This window comes from Ambystoma mexicanum, chromosome 6p (genome assembly GCF_040938575.1).
Source record: "Ambystoma mexicanum isolate Mex_15411 chromosome 6p, UKY_AmexF1_1, whole genome shotgun sequence".
Lineage (NCBI taxonomy): Eukaryota > Metazoa > Chordata > Amphibia > Caudata > Ambystomatidae > Ambystoma > Ambystoma mexicanum.
In genome coordinates, this window is record NC_090935.1 from 153,101,976 (window position 1) to 153,123,885 (window position 21,910).

Genomic DNA, 21,910 nt, shown 5'->3' on the forward strand with positions numbered 1-21,910 from the left:
CCACCCATATGCAATGTATTGTACTGCAGCCTCGTCAAAAACCTGTTTGGTTCTCATATTCAGGATTGCCTTGCTTGTGATCCATCTGTTGAGTTATCTTAACAAGAGGTTGGAGAATATGTTACTGCTGGCATCTAGCATTGCCAGCAACCTATAGCTCTTCGTGTCTTCTAGGGCACCCTTCTGGAATACTGGGAAGAGAATGGAAGATTTCCAGGTTTCAGGAATCACCCCAATTTTCTCTATGTTGTTGAAAACATTGAAGAGAAATTGGGCCCACATCCGGGGCTCTTTTTTTATTACAATGTTGGGTGAGATTGTCGGGCCTCATACTCTATAGGCTTCCGATCTCGATATTATCTGTAGCATATTGTCTACATCAAAGTCCAGGCACCCTGAACCTCTTTCTATCTTTGTACTGTTCTTTTGTTCCGCCGTATCCTGGTCTATTTGATAATTCTCTTTAATATTTTGCCTGATTATCACTTTATATTTCACTCCCACTTTTTTCAAAACTTAGATTTTATTTCCTCCTGCAAGTTTTCTCTCGATGTATCAGTCTGCACTCTCTGCGGAATTCCATTTGCACGATCGCATCATAGTCCTTGCCATTAGTATCGGCCATATAGTGTGTTCTTTTATCTGTTTTGACAGTATCAACAATTTTCTGCACCACAGTAGGCGGCAGCTGTAAATCTCTATTTTGTGGAAGGTCCCACTCTATTACCTCAATCAGAATTTTGTTTGCCAACGCCATGTTTATGGCTGTCCACTGGATTCTGTTTCCCTGAAGATTAACCGTGGCCAGGGCCGTCAAGGGCTTCTTACTCACCACCCTCGTATATTCTATCATGGCTGAGAGTGTAGCGTGATCGCTTGGAACGTTGATTTTAATCTTGCAGCTCGAGCTACGCTTCACAAGGTTAGTGGACATGAAGATTGTATCTAGGCATGAGGATTGGCCTCAAGCTCTCCATGTGGTGCAATTCCAGATGTCAGATAAGTTACAAGGCTGTATCAAATACACTTCAAAGGTGCTAAGTGCCATCACCATTTTCTTTTCTTTTCTTTTTACATTAGGACAGTCTGTCTCTCAGAGCAAGAACTCATTGCGCCATGCCATCGCCTCCCACACAGAGTTCCATTTCTTCCAGTGGAACACAATGGGCGTTGAAGTCACCTGCTATTATGGTAGCTCCCCACCTCCATTCTGCCCACACCATTTCAGTATCTTTTCGACTTTCTTAAACAATTCTGAGGTGGCACAATTCTCTGGTGGATCGTATAATGTGATGATCAATGTCTTGCTGTTGGGTGTGGGAAATCTGCTGATCACCTCTGCCATGAGGTATCCTGAGTGGCTGGAGCTCATATAAGGTGTAATCTCATGCTGCACTCTTGCTCCTATGCTTAAGCTGCCATACGGGCAACCTTTGCTCCATTTTCTTGCCAGTTGAGTGAGGCGAGAGAGAAGCCACTTATCAAGAGGCCATGACGCGCCCATGTTTCTTGTAACACAAAGATGTCAGCAGCGCATACCGTTTTTTTGGCCCTCAGTCTTCGCCATGAAGGGATTAAAGCCCCTGGTATCCCAAGATAGGAATCTCAGCCCATCCCCGTTGGTTTCCTTCGGTCAATTATAGATGCTCTGTGCCAGCCTTCCCTGGCTCTCATTTATATTTTTGTCCCAACATCCTTGTCTTTGGTATTGTGGGTTCTGCAAGGTTCCAGTGAGATTGTGGATCTCTGTGTTCACTTGCATGTGGAATCCCATTTGTGCAAAGGATTCCGAGTAATAGGACATAGTCGGAACAATAATTGGTGATACAAAAGTTAGAATTGCCCAATTAGAGCTGCTTTCCATTCTTGGAAGTTCCACTTTTTTGATGTCACTCGATGTAACAATTCTCAAGTCCGGAATCGGGTGCATCATTTGCAGTAGCTTTGAGCGGCATAGAAATGGGCTACTGTTTGAAGTGGCAACTACTGTAAGGAGCCATGCCTCTCGCGGGAGCCAAGCATTTTCTTGAGGCTGTAAGATCGTCTTTTGACCCTTAACCTCTATTCTTGAGTACCAGGTTTCGCTCTCCTCCTGTTCCCGTTGGGTCTCGGATGTAAGTTAATCCAGTAGGGTTTTTACTTATGGCTGTGGGCTCCCGATCAGGTTTTTGTTGGCCATATTGTCAGATTGTCGCCTAGTTTGGTGTGTCCCTTTTGTAGGCGTTGGGGGTCATTGTCATGTCCCCGGCTAGTTGCTTAGCCCCATCATTACTCGTATGTACATGTCATTATTCTGGCGCGACAGGTTTACACCAGTTATCTAATGTGTGTTTTTATTTTTATTTTACTAGTGAGCAGTGCTCCTTTTTTCATCTTCGCTTGTGTTAGAATATAGCAATCCCCTGCTTCAACACACTGTAGATCTTGATTTCTTGAGGCAGCCAGCGCTAGGGTGTTTGAGCTCATCATGGTCTTTTTGCTATTCTTCGCACCCTTTGTAGTCCTCTTATGTATGTTTTTTTTCCAGAATCTCCTTCTTCGGGGGGTGTAGTTCTCTGCCTGTATGAAGGATTCTAATCTTTTATCACACTTACTTCCGGTTCCATAAAAGAGTTTTCTTGCAGGGAGTCAGACGAAAAGGAAGGAGGTGTACCATAGTCGCTCAAAGCTATATCTTGGCTTTGCAGTTCTTTGAGTGGTTTGAGGGGGTTCCATTCCCTGGATGTTAGCCAGGATGATATCCACAACTTGTGTCAGAATGAACTTCATATCTCTTTGTTCTTGCAAGAAGAGATTGCATGTAGCATACATGACCTCAATGGTAGCTGTCAATGCTGACCAATTTGTAATGCTCACCTGTTATTCCTCTGTGTTGATCAGGTTTGTATTTCTAGTGGGGTTTGAAAATTCACTTGAGAAGGAATCTTCAGATGAGGATGAGACTAATCAATCCAAGGCAGCAGTTGAGTAGAGATTTGTCCTCGCAGTACTCCCTTGCATTAACTCTTCCTGTTGGTGCATATCAGGTACCCTTGCTTTTAGGTTCATGCGTAATTTCTGGAGCAAGTTGTTATTATCTATCGATGTGGAGGTGTCAGTGAGATTGTCTTCCTGTTCCGCCGTGTTTATGGGTTGAATTGATGTTTGTTTGTTGCTTATAGGCTGAAAATAGCCTGTAATTTCAGCGGAGCGCGGCGTCTTCATCATATTGTTGTCCTCTTTGTTAGTCATGTTCAGCTTAGGGGCCTTGGGTCGCTGATATTCCATATCGCTTTTGATTTGTGTGATGTAGTAGCTCTAATCTTACCTCCTGTCATAGATTTTTGCTTTGGTGAGGACTCCCAGGGCCAGTCGGGTCAGGGTTTTCCCTGACCGCAATGTTGTCAACCGACTCCTTCTCCTTCCCTCCCCCTGTCGGAATTTGAGGCAACAGGGGTTTGCTGTGCATTCTCCTACGACCCTGTTTCATGACAATTGCACACCTGCTATTCCGTATACTTTTTGCAAGTTTGTGGTGGGCAAATGTTTCAAAATGGAATACGACAGTTTAACGCTGTAGTCTTACCAGAGCCAGCTGCCATACAGAGCGATGTTTAATGTCCCGCAGTGGTAGCTCTTCCGGTTTACCGCTCAGCTCGCCCAGACTGCCACTCCGCAGTGTTTCAGGGTTGTTATGGTTTAGGCTCTGTTAGGGAGAATTCTCTTATAAGGCTAATTTCCCAAACCTAGTGAGTCCCCCAGCAGCTTTGCTGGATTTTTGGGGTTTGTTTTTTTTCTCCTGCTAAGAGTGAGACTCTTTTCCTCCCACTCTTAGGCATGATTTGAGGTATGTCTGACTTTTTGTGTGCTTATGGGCTATGGGGTCTTTTACTCCATAGGGTACCATCTGATTTTTCACCTCAGTGCAGTAACACAGGGGTGTCATAGTGACCCCCAAACATAGACTCCATAACCTGGGACTGACTACTGTCTCCCAGGGCATGTAAAGTCACCATTGACTTTACTAGACAAAAATTGTGAACAGAACCAGTACAAAAAATCATACTGTGGAAGTACTGGAAGGGGTTAATTCGATTGCCCCTGGGTCTGTTTCCAAGGGGGCACTGTCCAGTCACTCCTTGTCGAGTTTCTGGCTGGTGGCAGTGGTTACCACGCAAAATATTCCACCGGAATATTTCCTATGGGATTTTCCCATTGATTTTAAACGCACCACTTTTTGGTGCAATGTTAAAGATAGCGCCGGTTTATTTATTTAATATTAAATCAACGGTTGGGTCTTGTTGCGAGAACTCTTTTCAAAAATTGCGTTCGTGTCCGTCTCTGTAACTCCAACAAAGGTCGGGCCCTTTGTTTCACTTTTTGGCGGGCTTCTCCACAGAAGCCCTCCGACTAGTGCCACTCTGTCTGGGTTCCACAGGATGTGTGGGTAGGGCAATTGGCACCCTGGACTGCGTTGCCTTAGCAACTCAAGTCGCACTCTATTCTGATTGGCCCAGTGGTGAGCCGCCCGGCTCACCACTTAGCATGTTTGAGTGACAGCTAGGCTGTTGAATGGGGGTTTTTCTACATAAAAGCAGGGCCTTTGGGAATGGAACTTCAGAAATCGCCACAGGACCTAAGAATCCGAAGAGGGAAGAAGCTGAGCCATCTGCAACGACGACACCACCGGTGGAGCCCTGCTGCAACAAACTCACCACTTTCCCAACGACAAGAGAAGATCTTCTGCTGGATGAGTCTTCTTCCTCTGAGCTGGTGGGACCAACCAGTTCGCCCCTTTCACCTTCCAAAGACGTCTCTTAGTCGAATCGCCCATGCCAAGCACCCCGGCGGCCAGATAGCCAAGCTTCACCTCATGAACCGCGAATAAAAGGAACGCACCTTTTACCGACGAACTCCGCGGCTGGTTTCATCCCTATGCAGTGCATCGACTCCACGTTTCCTCCTCGACGAGATCCTCTCTTCCCCTGGTTGAAACAACGAACTGCAACCACTGCCAGGAACAACTGCCACCGCTGGAGCTTCCTCTCTCTTTAAGGTACTGTGTCCTGCCTGGCCTCCCTTTCTTCGGTTTGCCCAAGGTGACCCTTAAATCCTTGGCTTTCCAACTGGGTTGGCCCCAGACCTTCTAACTTTACCTTCTTGACTTGCCCCAACCTCTTTTGAACATTCTGCAAAGACTTTTAGTGCATTTTAAACCGTGTGATCCTGGGCCCATTTCGCTTTGCTCCTTTTAAAGTGGGCCTGGCCAATGAACTTTGGCTCTACAGTGTATACTCCCTTTATTCCCTTGCTGAGTACTCCTAAAAGTGTTGGGACCTGTTTTATTTCTATGCTCTGCCTTTTTCTCTCCCTTTAACTTAACTATTGGAGTGCCATCGAGGTTACGCGCTCACATCTGTTTTGACAAATCGTGGTGTTTTAACTCCGACTTGTCTAACAGTTATCAAGGGAGGTGTGTATACTTTACCTGACTGTGTTTTAACTTGCTTTTTATTTAGAGTGCTAGTATATTGTCTAAAGTGTGGTTTAAATAAATAATTATATACTTTTTATACAAAGCTCTGGTCAGTGTTTGTTTGCTCTACTGTGTTTTTAGCCCTATTGTGTATACTCTATATACTGCCCTAGTCTTCTTGAGAGAAGTCTGACTGCTCAGCCACAGCTAACAGGTAAATCTGGCTGGTACAGACTGCTACCAATAGGGTTTACTACTTACTTCTGTAGTCTTAATCTTTTTGCAGTGTTCCCCAAGGGAACTGCACAGGATTCTGCCTAACAGGCTCCACCTCCAAATGATAGAGTGAGGAAACAGACCTCTGCACACAGCGTGACTGCTTGGACTGCCACTCTGATCTACTCCTCATCTCAGTACTGTCAGGTGTCCCAAGAGGGGAAAGAAGTGGAATTGATCTACAATAACCCATTAAGGTTGGTGGAGGATTAGATTGGTTGAAATTAGGATAAGGGGGATACCGTGTCTCGCCTGAAGGCATCCCACTCTCAATCTCCAAGGACCTTCCACCCAGGTGATCCTCTGTCGTTTGTCGATCCCCAGGGTCAGGGTCCAAAAGCCATGGCCTTTCCCTTGCCATCTGCGTAGAGGATCCCAGGGGAGTAGGAGTTAGAATATCCTCAAGTTTCTCACACTGCCCTCCTGAGAATCAATGCCGCTACAGCCTAATGGTACTCTTACGTCCCGTCCCCTTTCCTCCATACAGTTGGGATGTCCCACGGAACAGAGGGTGGGCCGGAGAGTGTTGCTAAGCGGCCAGGGAGCAAGCAGCAGTTCAGGCTTAGTTTTCATCATTACCAGCTGTGCTGAGGCAGGATTTTTTACACTGCATTTCCTACGTGCATAGTGCTACAAAGGCCTTGGCATGGATCCCCAGGAATGATAAAAAGGAAGCGCAGCTTGGCAGATGTTTGTGTGTGGTTGTACCTTAATTGGGCAAAAAAGTCATTTATTTGTGAGCTTTCCTGATCACTTTCTCAGTCCTCTTGAGATTTCTTCTATGTACACAAATATCAACAGGCACAGAAATAATTTCCACTCCAGCCAACTCGCCTTTCTGCACACATAGGAGAAGAAATATACAAAATATGCTTCCTTGAGTAGTTGGTTCCAATTAAACTAAGATCTGCTTAACCACTCTAATCGTTTGCTCGTAATCTTCTCTTGAGGGACTTTGGCTAATCCTTCTTTATATCACCCTTTTTAAGTTTGATTGTTGTTTCTTAGGTGTTCTTCTGCTGTCATAGGCAGGGGAGATTCTGGTTGATGTTTTATTTTAGGCAGAAACCCTTTGTGTTTCCCGCCAAGGCTCCAGAGTGTCTGTGAACGCAGGAAGTGAGAGTGGAGTCCACAACTCTGCAGCCCTTTGTCTTCCAGCTTGGAGGATGGTGAAAAGAAGGCTGTAACAAATTCCAGTGACCAGAGAGCCTGCTGTGTAACTGGAGCCTATTTTAACCCTTCCGTCCAACTGATTCGGGGGTTCCAAAAACGTCTCCTACCAAGAGGTTGGTGACACCCACTAGTCTCAAGAAGATCTGCATTTAGAACCATCCTTTGATGTGCTGCGACTTTGCTGGGCTGCAAACCACCAATACCAGGTGACCTTGAGCCAGTGTACGGTGCACGTTCTTCCGAATTCCGATTCATGCCAAACCTTGGACTATTGCTGGACCTCCAGGGACACGATTCGAATCTCTGAAGTCCCTTCACCAGAGTGCAGCACAGAGAGAGTGAGGAGAATTCAACCAGCAATATTTCTTATTCATCTGGTTCCTGTAAGAGGGTGCCAGATCCAGAGAGCTGCAAGAAGCCTTGAAGAATCCTTTGTTGGGAGCCGCTTCTGTCGACTGCTGCTGCAAGTTCCCATCCCATGTCTTTTGTCAACAGACCGAGATTCCAGGGACCGCGTCCTGTGCCGCTGCATTGTGAAGACAACCATCCAGATGCTCTTGTTCTTAGCTGAGGTACTGGCTTTGGGTAATACTTACCTTAAGTCTTGTGTCGATCCTGTGTGGGTGATTCCTGTGTTTGAGAGTTCGCCGAGGCCCAACGATGGAACGCCTTTAGGGAGCCTTCTGTGAGAAACCTGAAGGTGTCTCACTTACTACTCCCCGGGGATCTGTCATCCAGGTGGCCAGGACACGGCCGGCGCTATTGGATGCAGTTCCTGGGGGTGGACCAGTGCGGGAGGATCACCTGGATGGGGGGGTCCCAGGTAGTGGAAGTGGGACGCTGACTGGTGAGACACGGTACCCCATTCCCTATAACATCTCTTCCCCCATCCTACCCCGTAGTATATTCAAGATTTACCTGACATGTCCCAACACAAGGGTCAGGCAGAGTCAGGCAATTGACAAAAACTACGCACACCTGACAGCCCTTTCCCTGGCAGAGCACGAAAGCACACTGAGAGCAAGGCCAAACGCACGAGGAAGCGGCTATTCCGGACCAGTAGTTCAAATGGAGTAGAAAGGCGGCGAGACCTGAGTGGACGACTATGAGGGAAGTGCCCTTGCCCTTTTCAAACCAGACCCGCGAAGCATCTGTGAAAAGATAAGATCTTTTTTTTTTAGCTGGCTTGTGATGTAGCAGATGTCAATAGTGCACTTGGGGCCTCCCGCATTGATAACCCAGGCCGGGAGGTACGCTTGCCACCGTGATACCATCCTTGACTCCAGAGGCAAGACAAGCCAACGGGGCCAGCGCAGCCGGTGTGTCTGAGAGAGCTGATAGCAAACCGGACTGTGTTGAGCCCAAGGTTGCGAACAGCAACTTTGTATGAACCTGTGAACAAAGAACTTGTGTGTGTTTAAGCTTGAAAGAAAGTCTGCTGAAGGACCAACTGTAGAGTGGTCAGGCGCCACATGGGCGCCTATTGGAAGGACCCTGGCTAGCCCCCATTGTTGACACTACAAGTACCACAAGGCCCTAGGAGAGGCCGGCGTGAGGAGTCAGAGTGCTCATACAAGGGTCGAGTCAAAGCCCTTGTACAATCAAAAGTCTCTGACACATTGACAAGAAGGAAAGCAAAGTAAAGTGTGTTAACAGAACTGTGTGTAGCCTGGCTGACTCTTTAAGGAAAGCCTGACTCTGGGTTTAGACCTGAACTTGGATAAGAAGGGAACCTAAGTTGTCTGAAGGGACTGTTTTGTGAATTATGGCAAGTGTGAACCTGACAGAGGAATGCCAAAAGAAAGCTAGGGGAAAGGAACCCTGCTTTCTGATAAGATTGTGAATATTTCTGTGTTAATTTCCTTCTACCTTAGAGACCCGCAGCTCTTTTGCTGGACTTGAGGACTTTTCATTTTTATCCCTGAGTCAGTGAGACCTTTTTCTCACTCTCTCATGTATTTTTCTTTTGATTTGAACACTTTCTTTTGGTTTTGGAGTCTGACAAACTCCACAGGCATCATCTTTTTGTATTGTGATACCCAGCACCTTCAGTGCAGTATCGCAGAGAAGTCCCTTGGATTTCTCTTAAGGTTTAAATACCCTCTCTTGGATGAACTACTGTTTCCAAGAGTAGTAAAGTGAAATTGACTTTACTTACCTTTTTCACTTTGTAGACCCAGCACACCCCATCCTCCATGGACCTTGTGTCTACTTTCTCATGTAAAGAAATGTTGTTACCCTCACTACAATTAATGGCTGGTGGCAGTGGTTTATTTTTTGTGCATTTTTACCACAGGCTGAATCCTCAGCTGCAGTATTGCACCCATGGGTGCCCATTTTATCAAAACGGCCCGGTCTTCTTTGTTTGCCATTTCTTGCTTGGGAGGTCCTTCTTGAGTTTTACTCTGCATGCCAAACCAGGTCTGGCCCCTTTGTACGTTTTGTCTTTGGCGGGATTCACAAATGAAGCTCGCCTCTGGCTCCAGCGTGTCTGGCAGGGCAGGAAGCAAGGGAGGTTCCCGAAACTCCCTTTGCTTAGTCTCCTTGGTTACAGGAATGCACCCAAAGGTGATTGGCTGGCTGGCTGTCCTTGGAGGACAACCACCCTGCTGTGTGAGTGACAGCTAGGCTGCAAATGAATTGGAGAAACTTGCATAAAAGGCACTGGACGAAGGAACTGAAGAAGAAACTGGAAGAGAAGCTTGCTGCAACTCCTTAACCGTTGGTTTGCCCGGTGAAACCCTGCTGCAGTGGTGAAACTCCAATTTTGCAATCGACTAAAGAAGCCCGGAACTGATGACTTCTTCCCTTGGGTTGGTGGGACCAACTGACCCTAAGACTAACTTGACTGGAACCCCTCTCCCTGCTGACTGTACTTCTTTGCTGCTACTGGAACCGAGTGCCAGTTGACAGGAACACCAGAATCCAGTGCATCGTTTTTAAGCCGGACCGGAACTCCAGGAAGATCCTCCGGACTTCCTCAAAGCAGGACGACCCAAACCTCAGGCCCCTCAACAGAGTACTGGACCCAGAAGGAACAAGTTGTCCAAGAACCGCAGTGGTGCTATTTGCCGGTAGCTGAAACCGCGAAGTGCCGCTGATCTAGAGTAAGTCCATTGCTGCTGCCGACTTTCAAACCATAGTGCAGGAGTCCCCTGACGTCCTTCCTCTTGTACACACGACTGAGGCTCAGGAACAACATGAACTGCAGGACTACAACAGGAACAGAAGCCTGCTGGACCCTTTTCTTCAGCAGACTGTGAACTAAGGCAAGTGTGTACCCGATGGAGGCATGCCAAGGGGAGAGCTAAGGAGAGTGAATCCCGCATATTGATAAAACAAAGGGATCTGTGTATTTGGCAAACGTGAACACGGCAGAGGGATACCTGCGAATCAAGGTGAATAGGAATACACCCGTGAACATTGTACCGACAAGAATGAACCCGATCGAGGAATGTCCACAGTGAATGATTGTTTAAAAAGACATTAAGGCTCTCGAATCTTACAAATGGTGATATTGTGAAAAGAAGGCCGCAGTGAAACCGACCTGAAGGAGACCCACGTGGCAAGAAGGATCGGAGCCTGGCAGAGGGGGATCCTAAGGCGAAGAGTAATTGCCCCGTGAAGAGTTATTGAAATAACTTTTTGTTGTTTATGGCACTGAGGCAAGAGACTTTGTTAAAATAGACTTGGCCACAGAAGGCCATGATATTTTGGACACTTAACTGTAAGCTTGTGTTGACGAGAACTAGGAGTGTGCTATGCTCAAAGGTCCTGCCTTGTCCCGTGCTAAAAACATGGGGAAGGGAGACCCAGCCATACCATCCTGACTTATCATTTGGTGAATACTTCTTTCTTTTCTTGAACATTATCCCACACTACTTTGTAACTTAGTTGTAAGGATTGGCAATAGGTTTTTTTTTTTTGTATATGCCCTTTTTATTTTGACAAGACACCACAAGAACTGCTTTATTATTGTTTGATGGTCGTAGCTTGCTCCCATCTTAGATTTAGTTTGTGTTTTTCTCACCCATTATACAGTTTAATAAACACCCTTGAACTGTGATCACTTGTGTCTGTCTTTACTGTTGCCACCATGAGTTCCTTAGACTTCTGTGAAGTCCCTGAACACTTCCAACTAACTCTGAAGCTAGTACTTATTTGTTTGACGAGATATCATCTGGAATCTGACTTTCCAGTACCTGAACCCTATCCTGTCCTGCTTTCTTCTGCCTCTGAGATAACTCATGCTATAGACTAGCGAAGGACTTTAAAAGATAAGGCTTCTATCTTGGAAATATAACAAGTGTGAAAAGTACTTACTTGTAAATGTGTTACTGTGTAACTTTGATTCCTGAACAGACTAGGTCACAAAGGTGTCCCTAAGTTATTACTTACCAAGGTTGCTTGTTGCTCCTTTAAACAGTATATAAGATACTTTGAAATAGTGTTTCACTCTTCTTAAAAGTAATTATCATTTGTAAACTGAGTGTAAAAGCTTACCAATAGGGTTTACTCACCTTGAACATCGATGTGCTCTTCTAAAAGTGTATTATTGTGTTCCTCTTTCCCTGATCTGCTTAGTGCCTTTTCTAAAACAGTCTGAGCATTCTTATCCAAGAGTTGCATACTGCCCCTCTAAAAAGTATATAGGTCCTTACTTAACTTAAACTGCTGATTACCTTTCTTAAAAGTCTGCTAGAGTTCTTTTTTTATCTTAGAATGGTATCGTACACTTCTGAAAAGTGTTTTTGGTATATCTAACTGTTGCATAGTGTTGGAGGTATAAACCAATAGGTTGAATTTGCCTTGAATAGTTGCTGCCATTCGTATAATTGTAATTGGGTTATGCTTTCCCTGAATTGCTTTAGTGCACTTCTAAAATAGTTTGCTGTATTCATACTTATCCATGAGAAGCTGACTGCCCCACTAGAAAGTATACAAGTTACTTTAGTAGCGCTGAACTGTGTTCTTAAAAATAATAGTGGTAGTTTAACTGTGTTCATTCTTAACAGAAGAAAGTTACATATGTTGCAAGATATACTTGTAAAAGTGTTGGTCTAATTAAGTGACCCTTAAAGTGAATAACACTATAGATTATGACCAATAGTCTGTTGCACTTTAATTACTTATTGTACTCTGAAAGTATACCTAACATGGTTTTACTCCCCAAGAATAGCATATTACCATTCTGAATGTGATACATTAGGTTTGCCTCACCTTGACTTGCTGAATGCTATTCTAAATAAGGTTATACTTTGTCACTTTCACGCCCCGGCTGAGGTGCAGACATGGCGTTTAATGGGCCGCAGCCTTAGCTGAGGCCCTCTCTTCGCTCAGGCCTACCAAAGCTCGGGCTGTTAAACGCCATGTCTGCCCCCACTCCCCCCAGCCGGGGCGTGTTAGCTATTTGCACCGTGGGATTTACCAGAGTGCGGATAGTTTTAATTTCTTTATTTCTTTCCCATTCTGATGGGAGATGTGCTCAGCACAAGCACATCTCCCCTCGGCCTTGAAAAAACAGTTTGCAAAATGCTGTTGTCATCTGAAACGGGACCTTGTCCTCTTTCTATTTTAATGGCGGCTATTTCTATTGATATTTCTTTTCCCACTACGAGCAATGAATGTACAATCGTGCCCGGGAAAGACAAATTGTGATTAACCAATCTGACTTTCCCGGGTGTGAATGGTTTGTATACCAGAAGTATTGAATTGGTTTTTATGATTGTTTTTATATAATAATATGTAACGGTAGTTACCTTTCCAAGATTTATCTTTGCCTAAATGTGTTTATAATAAATCATTATTTTTACAATACATAGTGTTTCAATGTTTCTTTGGGCCAAACTATGCTTCAGTTTCTTTGTACTTATCTACAGCCCTCTCTACCTCCTAAAATAAGCCTGGCTGCTCTGTCTACGCTACCGAAATTCTTCAGGTGGTACAGCCTTAAACTAAAAGTGAAGTTTTGTACTGCCTCGCATATAGTTATATGAAGCCCTTAGTTGGACTTTAGAAACACTGTCCTAACAACTCCCATCAAACCTTGTATTTTGTAATCTGAGCATGTCCCACCATCGATTAGTACTGTGAATGGGGGGACACTCAACTATTTAGCTACCCTCTGCTTAAGTTGAATCTTCTCCTGTTGAACCATCTCCTGGAATACCTCTTCCAAACTTATAAGCACACCAATTATATTGTTCATTAACCGCTCAAATGTGGTTTAAATGCGTATTCATTGCTAATGTGATGTAAAAGAACATCAATTAAATTGAAATTGGAAAAAAAAAGAAAGATCAAGTTGAATATTGTTGAATAGTCTTATAGCTCTCACAGAGAACACTCTACCTTCTGCTCGTCTTTGGAAGTACAGTACTACAAGCAATCTCTCCCTGATCTGAGGTTTCATTTAGGTCAAAATCGAGTCTAATTATATCCTCTGTAATCACTACTTAGACTGCTTGACACTGTAACCCATGTAAATGACTTGCGCAACGCATTAGAAGCAACATTCCTTGACATTGTTACACTATGTACATGACCTGTATAACGTACTAACAGCCATACTGCCGTACTGCCGTAACTGTATGTCTACAAATATGCCATCATGCACTAACCAAGTACCAAGTCATCATGGAACAATCAAGTATCAAGTATTCTTGTAACCTACTCCGTGATACCCGAGGGTTTGAGCGTGTAACCAAATGAAATAAATAAAAAATAAATAAATAAAACCCCATTATCCTGAACTAGGATCATTAAACTTTAAACACAGGAATGTAAGACCCTAATGTTAGTAATTAAAGTAGATATGAATAGTGGACACAAATAGTAAATGAATGCTATTCAGAGATGTATGTGTGTGTACTTCATGCCACCCCTTCATAAGTCAGTGCCCCACTTGGGCAACACCAGTCGAGAGTCTGGACGTGCCACTGCATGGGGCAGCGAGGGATTACCTGCCCAGGAGGGAAGATGGTGGCCTCCCGCTAATATGGAGGCTCAAAACACGGCCAATACCATGAGTTGTAGCCCGCCTTCCAAGCTTCCTGATTGGCTGGGAAACCCCATGTAACCCCATCTCTGGAGCTAATAATACATATATTTATATATGCAAATTAATTTAATTTGTCTTATTAAAAGGCAATTTTTTAAAATCCATGAATACTACTAATTGTATATCATTATTCATTTGAACTTGGAAAAGGTGCAAAATCGTGTTTACTGATCATTTGTTCTTGTCATTCTTTGACTTCTAGATTGTCTCCTCTTGCTGAGTAAATGTTATTTTCCTTTTTTATTTCCCAAAGGTGTTAAAGGATTCATTCATTGGCAACTCCAAGACATGTATGATTGCTAATATATCCCCCAGTCATCTAGCTACTGAGCATACACTCAACACCTTACGATATGCAGACAGGTGAGTGCATAATAGTGCGTCATTATTACACTGTCCGTGCTCTTAAGAAACATACAGGATGACGAGATTCTGTTTTTCACGAAGCCATATTCTAGAGGGTTACTGTAATTGATCATTCATTCATATTCTTTTGTTTACATTTTTGTTTTTTCCGGTTTGCTAACTTTATATTTTTGGTTGCATTGAAATTTTATGTTCACATATTAAATACTATCAACTATTTATATAGCAAGTTGGTAGGGTCACACTATAGCATATATTTTTGAATTGTTTATTAGACCGGACATATACACCCATATGCAAGTGATCAGACATCATCTTGACCTAGTTGGTGAGCGTATGTGGACCATGTTGAACTAAAATTGGTATCCCCACCTCCGTATCTTCACACAGCTTTCATTGCATGGCTCAGATTTGAGTAAGCAGAAAGGATGGAGGTTTTGAGGAGCATAAGAAGCAAAAAAGGGAGACAACTAGGGGGTGTGGACGCTGATAGCGGCGTAGAGGACAAGCTCCCCGTTCCAGCCCGCAAAAATAAGCCAGACTGCAACTCACAGGTTCGCCAAAATGGTTATAATGCTTGGAATGTGGGAGTAATACCTCCGGTACCGTTATATATGACGCTGGTCCTCAAAGAATATTCTTAGAAGACAGGATCCTTTCAATTGGCAAGGCCTCCTTACGACCTGGTCTTCTCATGTAGGCCTTGATGGGGACAACCAGTGGTCATATATGTAAGTGCGCCGCTGGTGCTCTTATATGAGAGCTGAGGTCCATGAAGAGCAAAAGGAGTTGAGCGTCCAGTCGAACTGAGAGCCAGCCCCTGTGTCGGTAGTGAGTGAACGAGGAGCGAGGCTCCCACTGGTGCGGAAACGGAGGCTCCGGTGGAGAAGACTGGAGGGGGTTACTCTGGGAGTTCTCCCAGACTAAGACAGTTGTGGAGAGGTGACATTGCCACTTGCTCCTGTGAAGTTCCCAGACCACAGCAGGTGCACTGCGATCCCTCTTCTGTAAATTCTGATGCTGATGCAGCGGGAAAAGGGCGAGGGCCCACGAGTGAGCAGCTTCCCGACGCGGGGTTCCGTCTGTGGACTGTGCAGCCGCTGGGTCTCAGGTGGCGCTGTGGCCACAGTGGACGTGGATGTGAAGTCTTCCACCGCTGGAAAGGGTGACACCAGAGGTAGATTTTGGGATGGTGCTCTGATTTGGAGGTACACCACTTTTGAAGGAACCTGACACCAGGGCACAGCCGCACAAAGGAAAATGCAGGCCTATGGTGTGAGCAGAGGAGGTGCTGTAGCCTGGTGGGAGCCCTGTGCTGAGATCTAACTGTGTAGGTGAAAGACACAGTGGCTGGCATTTGGATGGTGTGCGTGTCCGCTCGACGCCTGATATGGGGAGTTCAACAGGAAGACGATAGGCCCACGGACATGCTTGATGTGGGCGTCAGTGGGGCGAGTCAACTCTATCGCCTAGAAGGAAGTCGAGGTCAGGAGCAGGAGGCCACTCCAGTTGAGAGCCCGAGTGGTGGACAGAAGTTGAAGCTGTTGTGGGCAATATTAAAGATCTCTCAAATGTTGTGTATAACCCGCTCACCTGCAGTGTCCAGTTTGAGAAGGGGATGGAGGGCCAATCATTACCAGTAGAAGGAGGGCTGGGAAATTTGCAACATGATGTTCAAACGATCTTTGTGGAACTGAAGGCCTTTAGAGTAGAGGTGCAGACCTTGCTGTGAGCCATAAGAGGCTGCGTATTGAAGGTGAGGACAGGGTTGAAGCCCTGGAAAATAACCAATTGTCGGCAGATATCCTGGAATCCACGCTGGAGGCAACACGAGTCAAGGAGTTGGAAAATATCGAAAGAGATACAAGAAGGAAATTGGATGATATAGAAAATAGCGAGTGAAGAAACATGTGGGGGTGTCAAGGTCCAATCTTGAAAACTTCCTGCAGGAGTGATGCTGGCCCACCAGACCCCCCCAAGTGTGCCAACTCAACAATCTCTCAAAAGATATAATTACCAAATTGGCAAACCCAAGGGGAGAGGGGAATGGATAACAAAACAAAAGCAGATTTTCACTGGTTTCTATGTTGACCTCTCGACTACTGGTTTTCCATCTGGAACTGGATTATTGGAATTGTTTTCATCAGTGTCTTGTCTGTGAAAATCTAAACACAAATAATATATATAATTATATCTTTATACAATATTTACCTTCTAAATCTTTATATGTTTTCAATTAAAGAAAAGTAAATACCTGCAGCCTATGCGTGATAGCTGATAGGCTAAAAATATTATTATTCAGTCTCTTTCTTACTGAAACTTGAAGTTGCCTTTTGGAATTCTATTACTAACACACACCCAAAAGTGTCCCAAAAAATACTTCAAAAATGAGTTCTTGAATTCTTGAATGACTCTTTATGATTAATCGTAGAAAATGTGTGCACTAAATAAAAAAACTGTGCACACGAAAGAACTGCGCTCAACAGATGATCAGCACTCTCTTTAAGAAGAACCGCGCGCTGACGAACGACGCTCTCAGAAATCCACGCACACAGGAGATGAACCGCGCAATAGAAGAACCGCGCGCTTACTTTAAGATGAACAGCGTTCTTACTTTCAGATGAACCGCATTCTCCGAAGAACCACGCACACGAGACGAGCCGTGCAATAGATGGACCGCGCTTGAATTCGGAGGAACCGCGCTCTCAAAACAAAGACCGCGCACTACTAAGTTTACCCTACACCACGGAAAACTCAACACTCCAACTCTAATATACTTCCCTAGTAAATTCATACCAATTGAGACGCGAATACGACACAACCAGGAAGAAGGAATACACTGAAGGACGCACGATACACGCCAACAGGTCCTTTACTCTAAAGTATTATAACGAATTTGCGCGCCCGCTAACTTAATCTGGATCTAAAAAGGTTAGTTGTGTTAAACTTTTAGAAAACGCTGAATATTTATATATATATTCTAAACTCAAAGTCTAATAAAGATAAAATACTAAGTAACCGATATATTTCAGCAAAAACGAACGTTAATTTTACCAGCCGGTAAACAACGTGAGAGAAATGAGTGCATGAAAGTTCATAGCCTTATAAAATCAGTTTTTTCAAAGTTCTTTTCAAAAATACTTCTTGGCACAAATAGTAGATAATAATAACTTGATAACGATTTCTCAGAATGACTTAGCTTGCTTCATCTGTAACGAAATTGTTCTTTGAACACTGAATGAACTCTTCTTGAAGTTTCTTTATCTTCTCAGTAGGTTTTTTCTTTAAAATATTATTTTCTATAATTCACTAAGTTTAAATTTCTTAAGAACTAAAATAACTGCAACCTTCCTCTAAGGAAACTGGAATGAAAGGCAGTTTAGAATCCTGGTGAAAGTTCCAAATCACCTCACAGCACTTCTCATCCAATCACTGCTGTGGAACAGACCCACCATCTTGGCTTGGGAAATTAGACACTTCCTGATTAGATTAATATTAAGGAAATTTATTTAACTAATCTGATGTAAAATTCAGAATCAACATCCATACCTCATGCTACCATACTTCTACATAAGTGTGAGATGGTGTAATCTCTTAAATGAGGATTTTCTAGTATAGTGTCTCTTTGAACATGTGTAAGTGTGCCATGGGATCCTGACAGGGGGCTATCGCAGAAGGATGGTGAGTCGCAGAAAGACCTGGAACTGACTCTGATAATTTGTTGAAGAAGCTGCTTGGTCCGGAAAATTGAAGTGAGATCCTCTCTTACGGGGTTCCCTGAGGGGCTGGCTCTGGATCTGGACCAAGGTCAGTAGTGGCGAAGTGCCACTACCATTGCAACAAGGAGTAAGGATTCAGAAATGCCAGGGAAGTGGATGTGGGATGGAGCCTCGGTCAAGATATTTCAATATTTATTATCATTATCCTCCTATACACTAGACCAAAGGCAAAGATGCTGGGCCCTGACAGCATGGCTTTAGTCGGAAGGAGTAAGATATCATTGGAGGTTCCCCTTTGCCCTCTCCTTTGAGTATAACAGTGAACAATTTGATTTGAAACGAGGGGATGAGTCTGAGCAATTACTTCAAGAGATACAGAAAGAGGGGGGAGACAGTGATGGTCAACACCAGCTCAGAGAAAGATTCAAGAGTGCAGTTGCCCAGTCCGGAGGACGCAAGAAAGTCTGCGGCTCTAGAAAGTTAAGCAAGACATCCTCCTCACAACCGAAGAACCGGAGGGGAAAGAACTATCTAGCCCATAACGAGGAAAACGGATGGAGGAGTTGGCAGTATTAACTGTAGCAGTATAGGCCCTCACTCGCAATTGCCATCCCAGAGAACTACTCTATCATCCGAGCAGACAGAACATCCGGGATAGAGGGTGGGGTAGCCGTCATTGCAAAATCCAACCTAAACATTAGAGAAGTCACCAATTTAGACATATCATCCACAGAACTCTTATCCTTTAAACTCCCACTATCTAACTCCCAAACTATACTTTTTCACCTCATATACAGACCCCCAGGCGCAGTTACCTCCTTTGAGGCGGACATCACCCATTTACTGACATCCAATACAAAACCAGGCTCCCAAATTATACTAATGGGCGACTTCAACCTGGGCCTTCAGAACCCTAATGATGCAAACGCTTCCCTGATTAATGACACTATCACCCAACTTGGTCTGACGCAACGAATTAACAAACCTACAGATGCCAAAGGTAGAACCCTGGATTGGCTGGCCGACGTCAACTGTGACATCTCCTTGACTGAGATCACACCATGCGCCTGGTCAGACAACCATCTTAGCACTTACGCACAGTTACTCAAAAAAGTGAACCCACTTCTGCTGCACTGCAAACCGTAGCCAGGAACAAACGCAACATTGCCATTGAGAATCTCAGACCCCTACTACATCCAAATCACCATTGCGGATCTCCCTACCAGTAATTCCAATCCCACGTCCCTAGTTGAACTCTTCAACAACACATTGGAACAAGCTCTGAACCAAATAGCACCACTTAAATAAAGAAAGGTCAAACCAACTGCCCATGTGAACAAATGGTTCTCGGCAGAATTAAAAGCACTTCCTAATCTTAAAAGATCAGCTGAAACCAGCTGGAGAAAAGCCCCCTCTATTTCTACTAAAGAAAAAATCTGCAGCCACTTACAAAGCTGCTATCACGAATGCCAAAAAAGACATTTTCAATACAAGAATACACAACGCCAAATCTGGCACGAAAGAGCTATTCTCTATCATAAGAGAATTGGAATCGCCTGTGCCCCCCCACTGATGACTGCGTCAAGAACAAAGTTTGGTGCAACAATATCCAACTTTCTCTCTCTAATAAAATAGCTCTCTTGCAAGCCAAGATAGGATCTCAAAAAGCTAACCTCGCAACCAAAGACTACTCTAATGATATACATAGCTCCCCCCATCCCGACTGCTCCCTCTTCCACTTCTCTCCAGTCACATAGGATGAAGTAATCAACATAATTGCTAGCATAAAACGGTCTAATTGTCTAGGCGACCAATGTTCTGCCTCAGTTATCAACGATGGGGCTAAAGACCTAGCTCCCTTCATCACCACTTTGATCAACTCCTCATTGAAGAACTCCTCTGTCCCTAACAACCTCAGAGGCATGGGTCCTACCTCTTCTTAAAAAACCCATCCTAGACCCTAATACACCGACCAACTATAGACCCATCACGACTGTCCCCTTACTGCAGAAAATACTAGACAGAGTAGCGTACCTCCAAATACGACATTTGGAGGACAACAACCTTCTAGGCCTGCAACAATCTGGCTTTAGACCCAGGCATGGGACTGAACCGGTCCTCCTGGACCTAAAAATCCAAATGGATGAAGCCAAAGACAAGGGTAATGTGGACATCTTGCTCTTGTTGGATCTGTCTGAACCTAGTTGACCACCAAATACATACCAAACACCTCTCCTTGGCTGCTGCATTCTCCCAGAATGGCAGCAGTTGGATTCAGTCTTTCCTTTCTGACAGAACAACCAGGGTCTTCGCCCCATCAGACGGCGCCGCTGCGGACCGTGTCCCAATCCAATGTGGAGTCCCCCGAGGTTCTTGTATCTCCCCAACGCTTTACAACATCTTGACCAAGCTCCTCTTCGACCGCCTTGATGACCTGGGTGTCACATATACAAACTATGCTCATGACACCCAGGTCCTCTTCGCGCTCACTGGGAGCTATGAGGACGATGTTGCAAAACTAAATGAGATCTACCTTGAAATCCAAGCATGGATGGCCACCCATGGCCTCTGCTTAAACGATGACAAGACTGCATATTGTCGGCTCCCAGGCCTGTCTCAACAAACTCGACCCTAAATACCAATCCTTCACCATTGATGGTAACATCATAAAAGTCTCAAATGAAGTCAAAACGTTGGGTGTGTATCTTGACTCCACACTCTCACTCAAAAAACAAATGAACACAACCATCTCATCCACGGCCTACACAAACAAAAACTCATTAACGCCGGTAAACCGTTCTTATCCACCAACAGTTGCCTCACACTGGCCAGAGCCCTGATATTGTCCAAACTGGACTACTGCAACACACTCTTCCTTGGATCCACTAACAGCAACTTGAACAGACTACAGATACTTCAAAACAACTCCCTCAGATGTGCCCTTAATCTCCCCCGCAAGGCTCACATCTCCACCATCAGAAAGGAGTCACACTGGCTCCCTATCCGTGAGAGAATTAAATTATGAGCACTCGTCATCACACACAAATGCCTCTATCTGACAACCCCACGTTACCTATCAGACTAATTTACTACACAAAACTCTACCAGACCCACTATGTCCCCATACTTGCACCAATTTAACATCCCGAAGTTCAATCTGAAAACAGCAGGGGGAACAAGTTTCCCTGTGCTAGCAGCGAAATGCTGAAACGCGCTGCCTATGGCAATTGGAGCCTCGTTCTGGTCGGTCAGAGCCAAGGTGAAGGAACTGTTCATATCTCAGCAATAGACTGTCAACTGCACTTAGCTAAATCTTTTATCCTGTTAAATGTGGGCCATTACGGCTGCGGACCAACCTGTAACCTGGTCCGTTTATAACTTTCCTTGCCCTTTTCATCACGGACCATTCTGTAACGTGGTCCCTCATGCTATTTATTGTACTGTGTCTTTCGTCTGTGCATCTTTCTGTAACCTATGTTGCTCTTTAAGGTTTAAAGCGCCCAGTTACCCCAGGGTACGGCTGCGCTATACAAATAAACAAACTAAACTAAATAGATGGCGATTGTGCTGGGGGAGCGGGGAGATTGTGATCCTAGTGGCCTGGGGTTACCTGGGCATTTTAGTTATATTTGGTTTTATGCCCTGTGTTGTGGTTACAATGTGATTTGCAAGGGGCGGTTGGGGTGGCGGGAGGTGGAAGGGGAATCGGATGGGGGGTTATTTCACAAACAAGTTGGTTGGGTTTAATTGTTGGGTATGTTGGTCATTCACACACAAGCTTTCATTGATATCCTAAAAGTGTAGTGTTGGGGGAGTTTTCCCAAAGTCCTCTGGGAGGTAGGACTTTACAAAACTATCCCA

General features: G+C 44.6%; 1 protein-coding gene across 2 annotated transcripts in view; it reads left to right on the forward strand.

The window, feature by feature from the left end:
* The window catches only part of KIF24 (kinesin family member 24), a 332,455-nt gene that overhangs the window by 168,207 nt on the left and 142,338 nt on the right, over window positions 1–21,910 (forward strand). For both annotated transcript variants that reach the window (XM_069626841.1, XM_069626840.1), the window contains exon 10: window positions 14,218–14,327. In XM_069626841.1, the coding sequence (XP_069482942.1) occupies window positions 14,218–14,327 (110 nt within the window). The remainder of the gene's footprint in view (window positions 1–14,217; window positions 14,328–21,910) is intronic.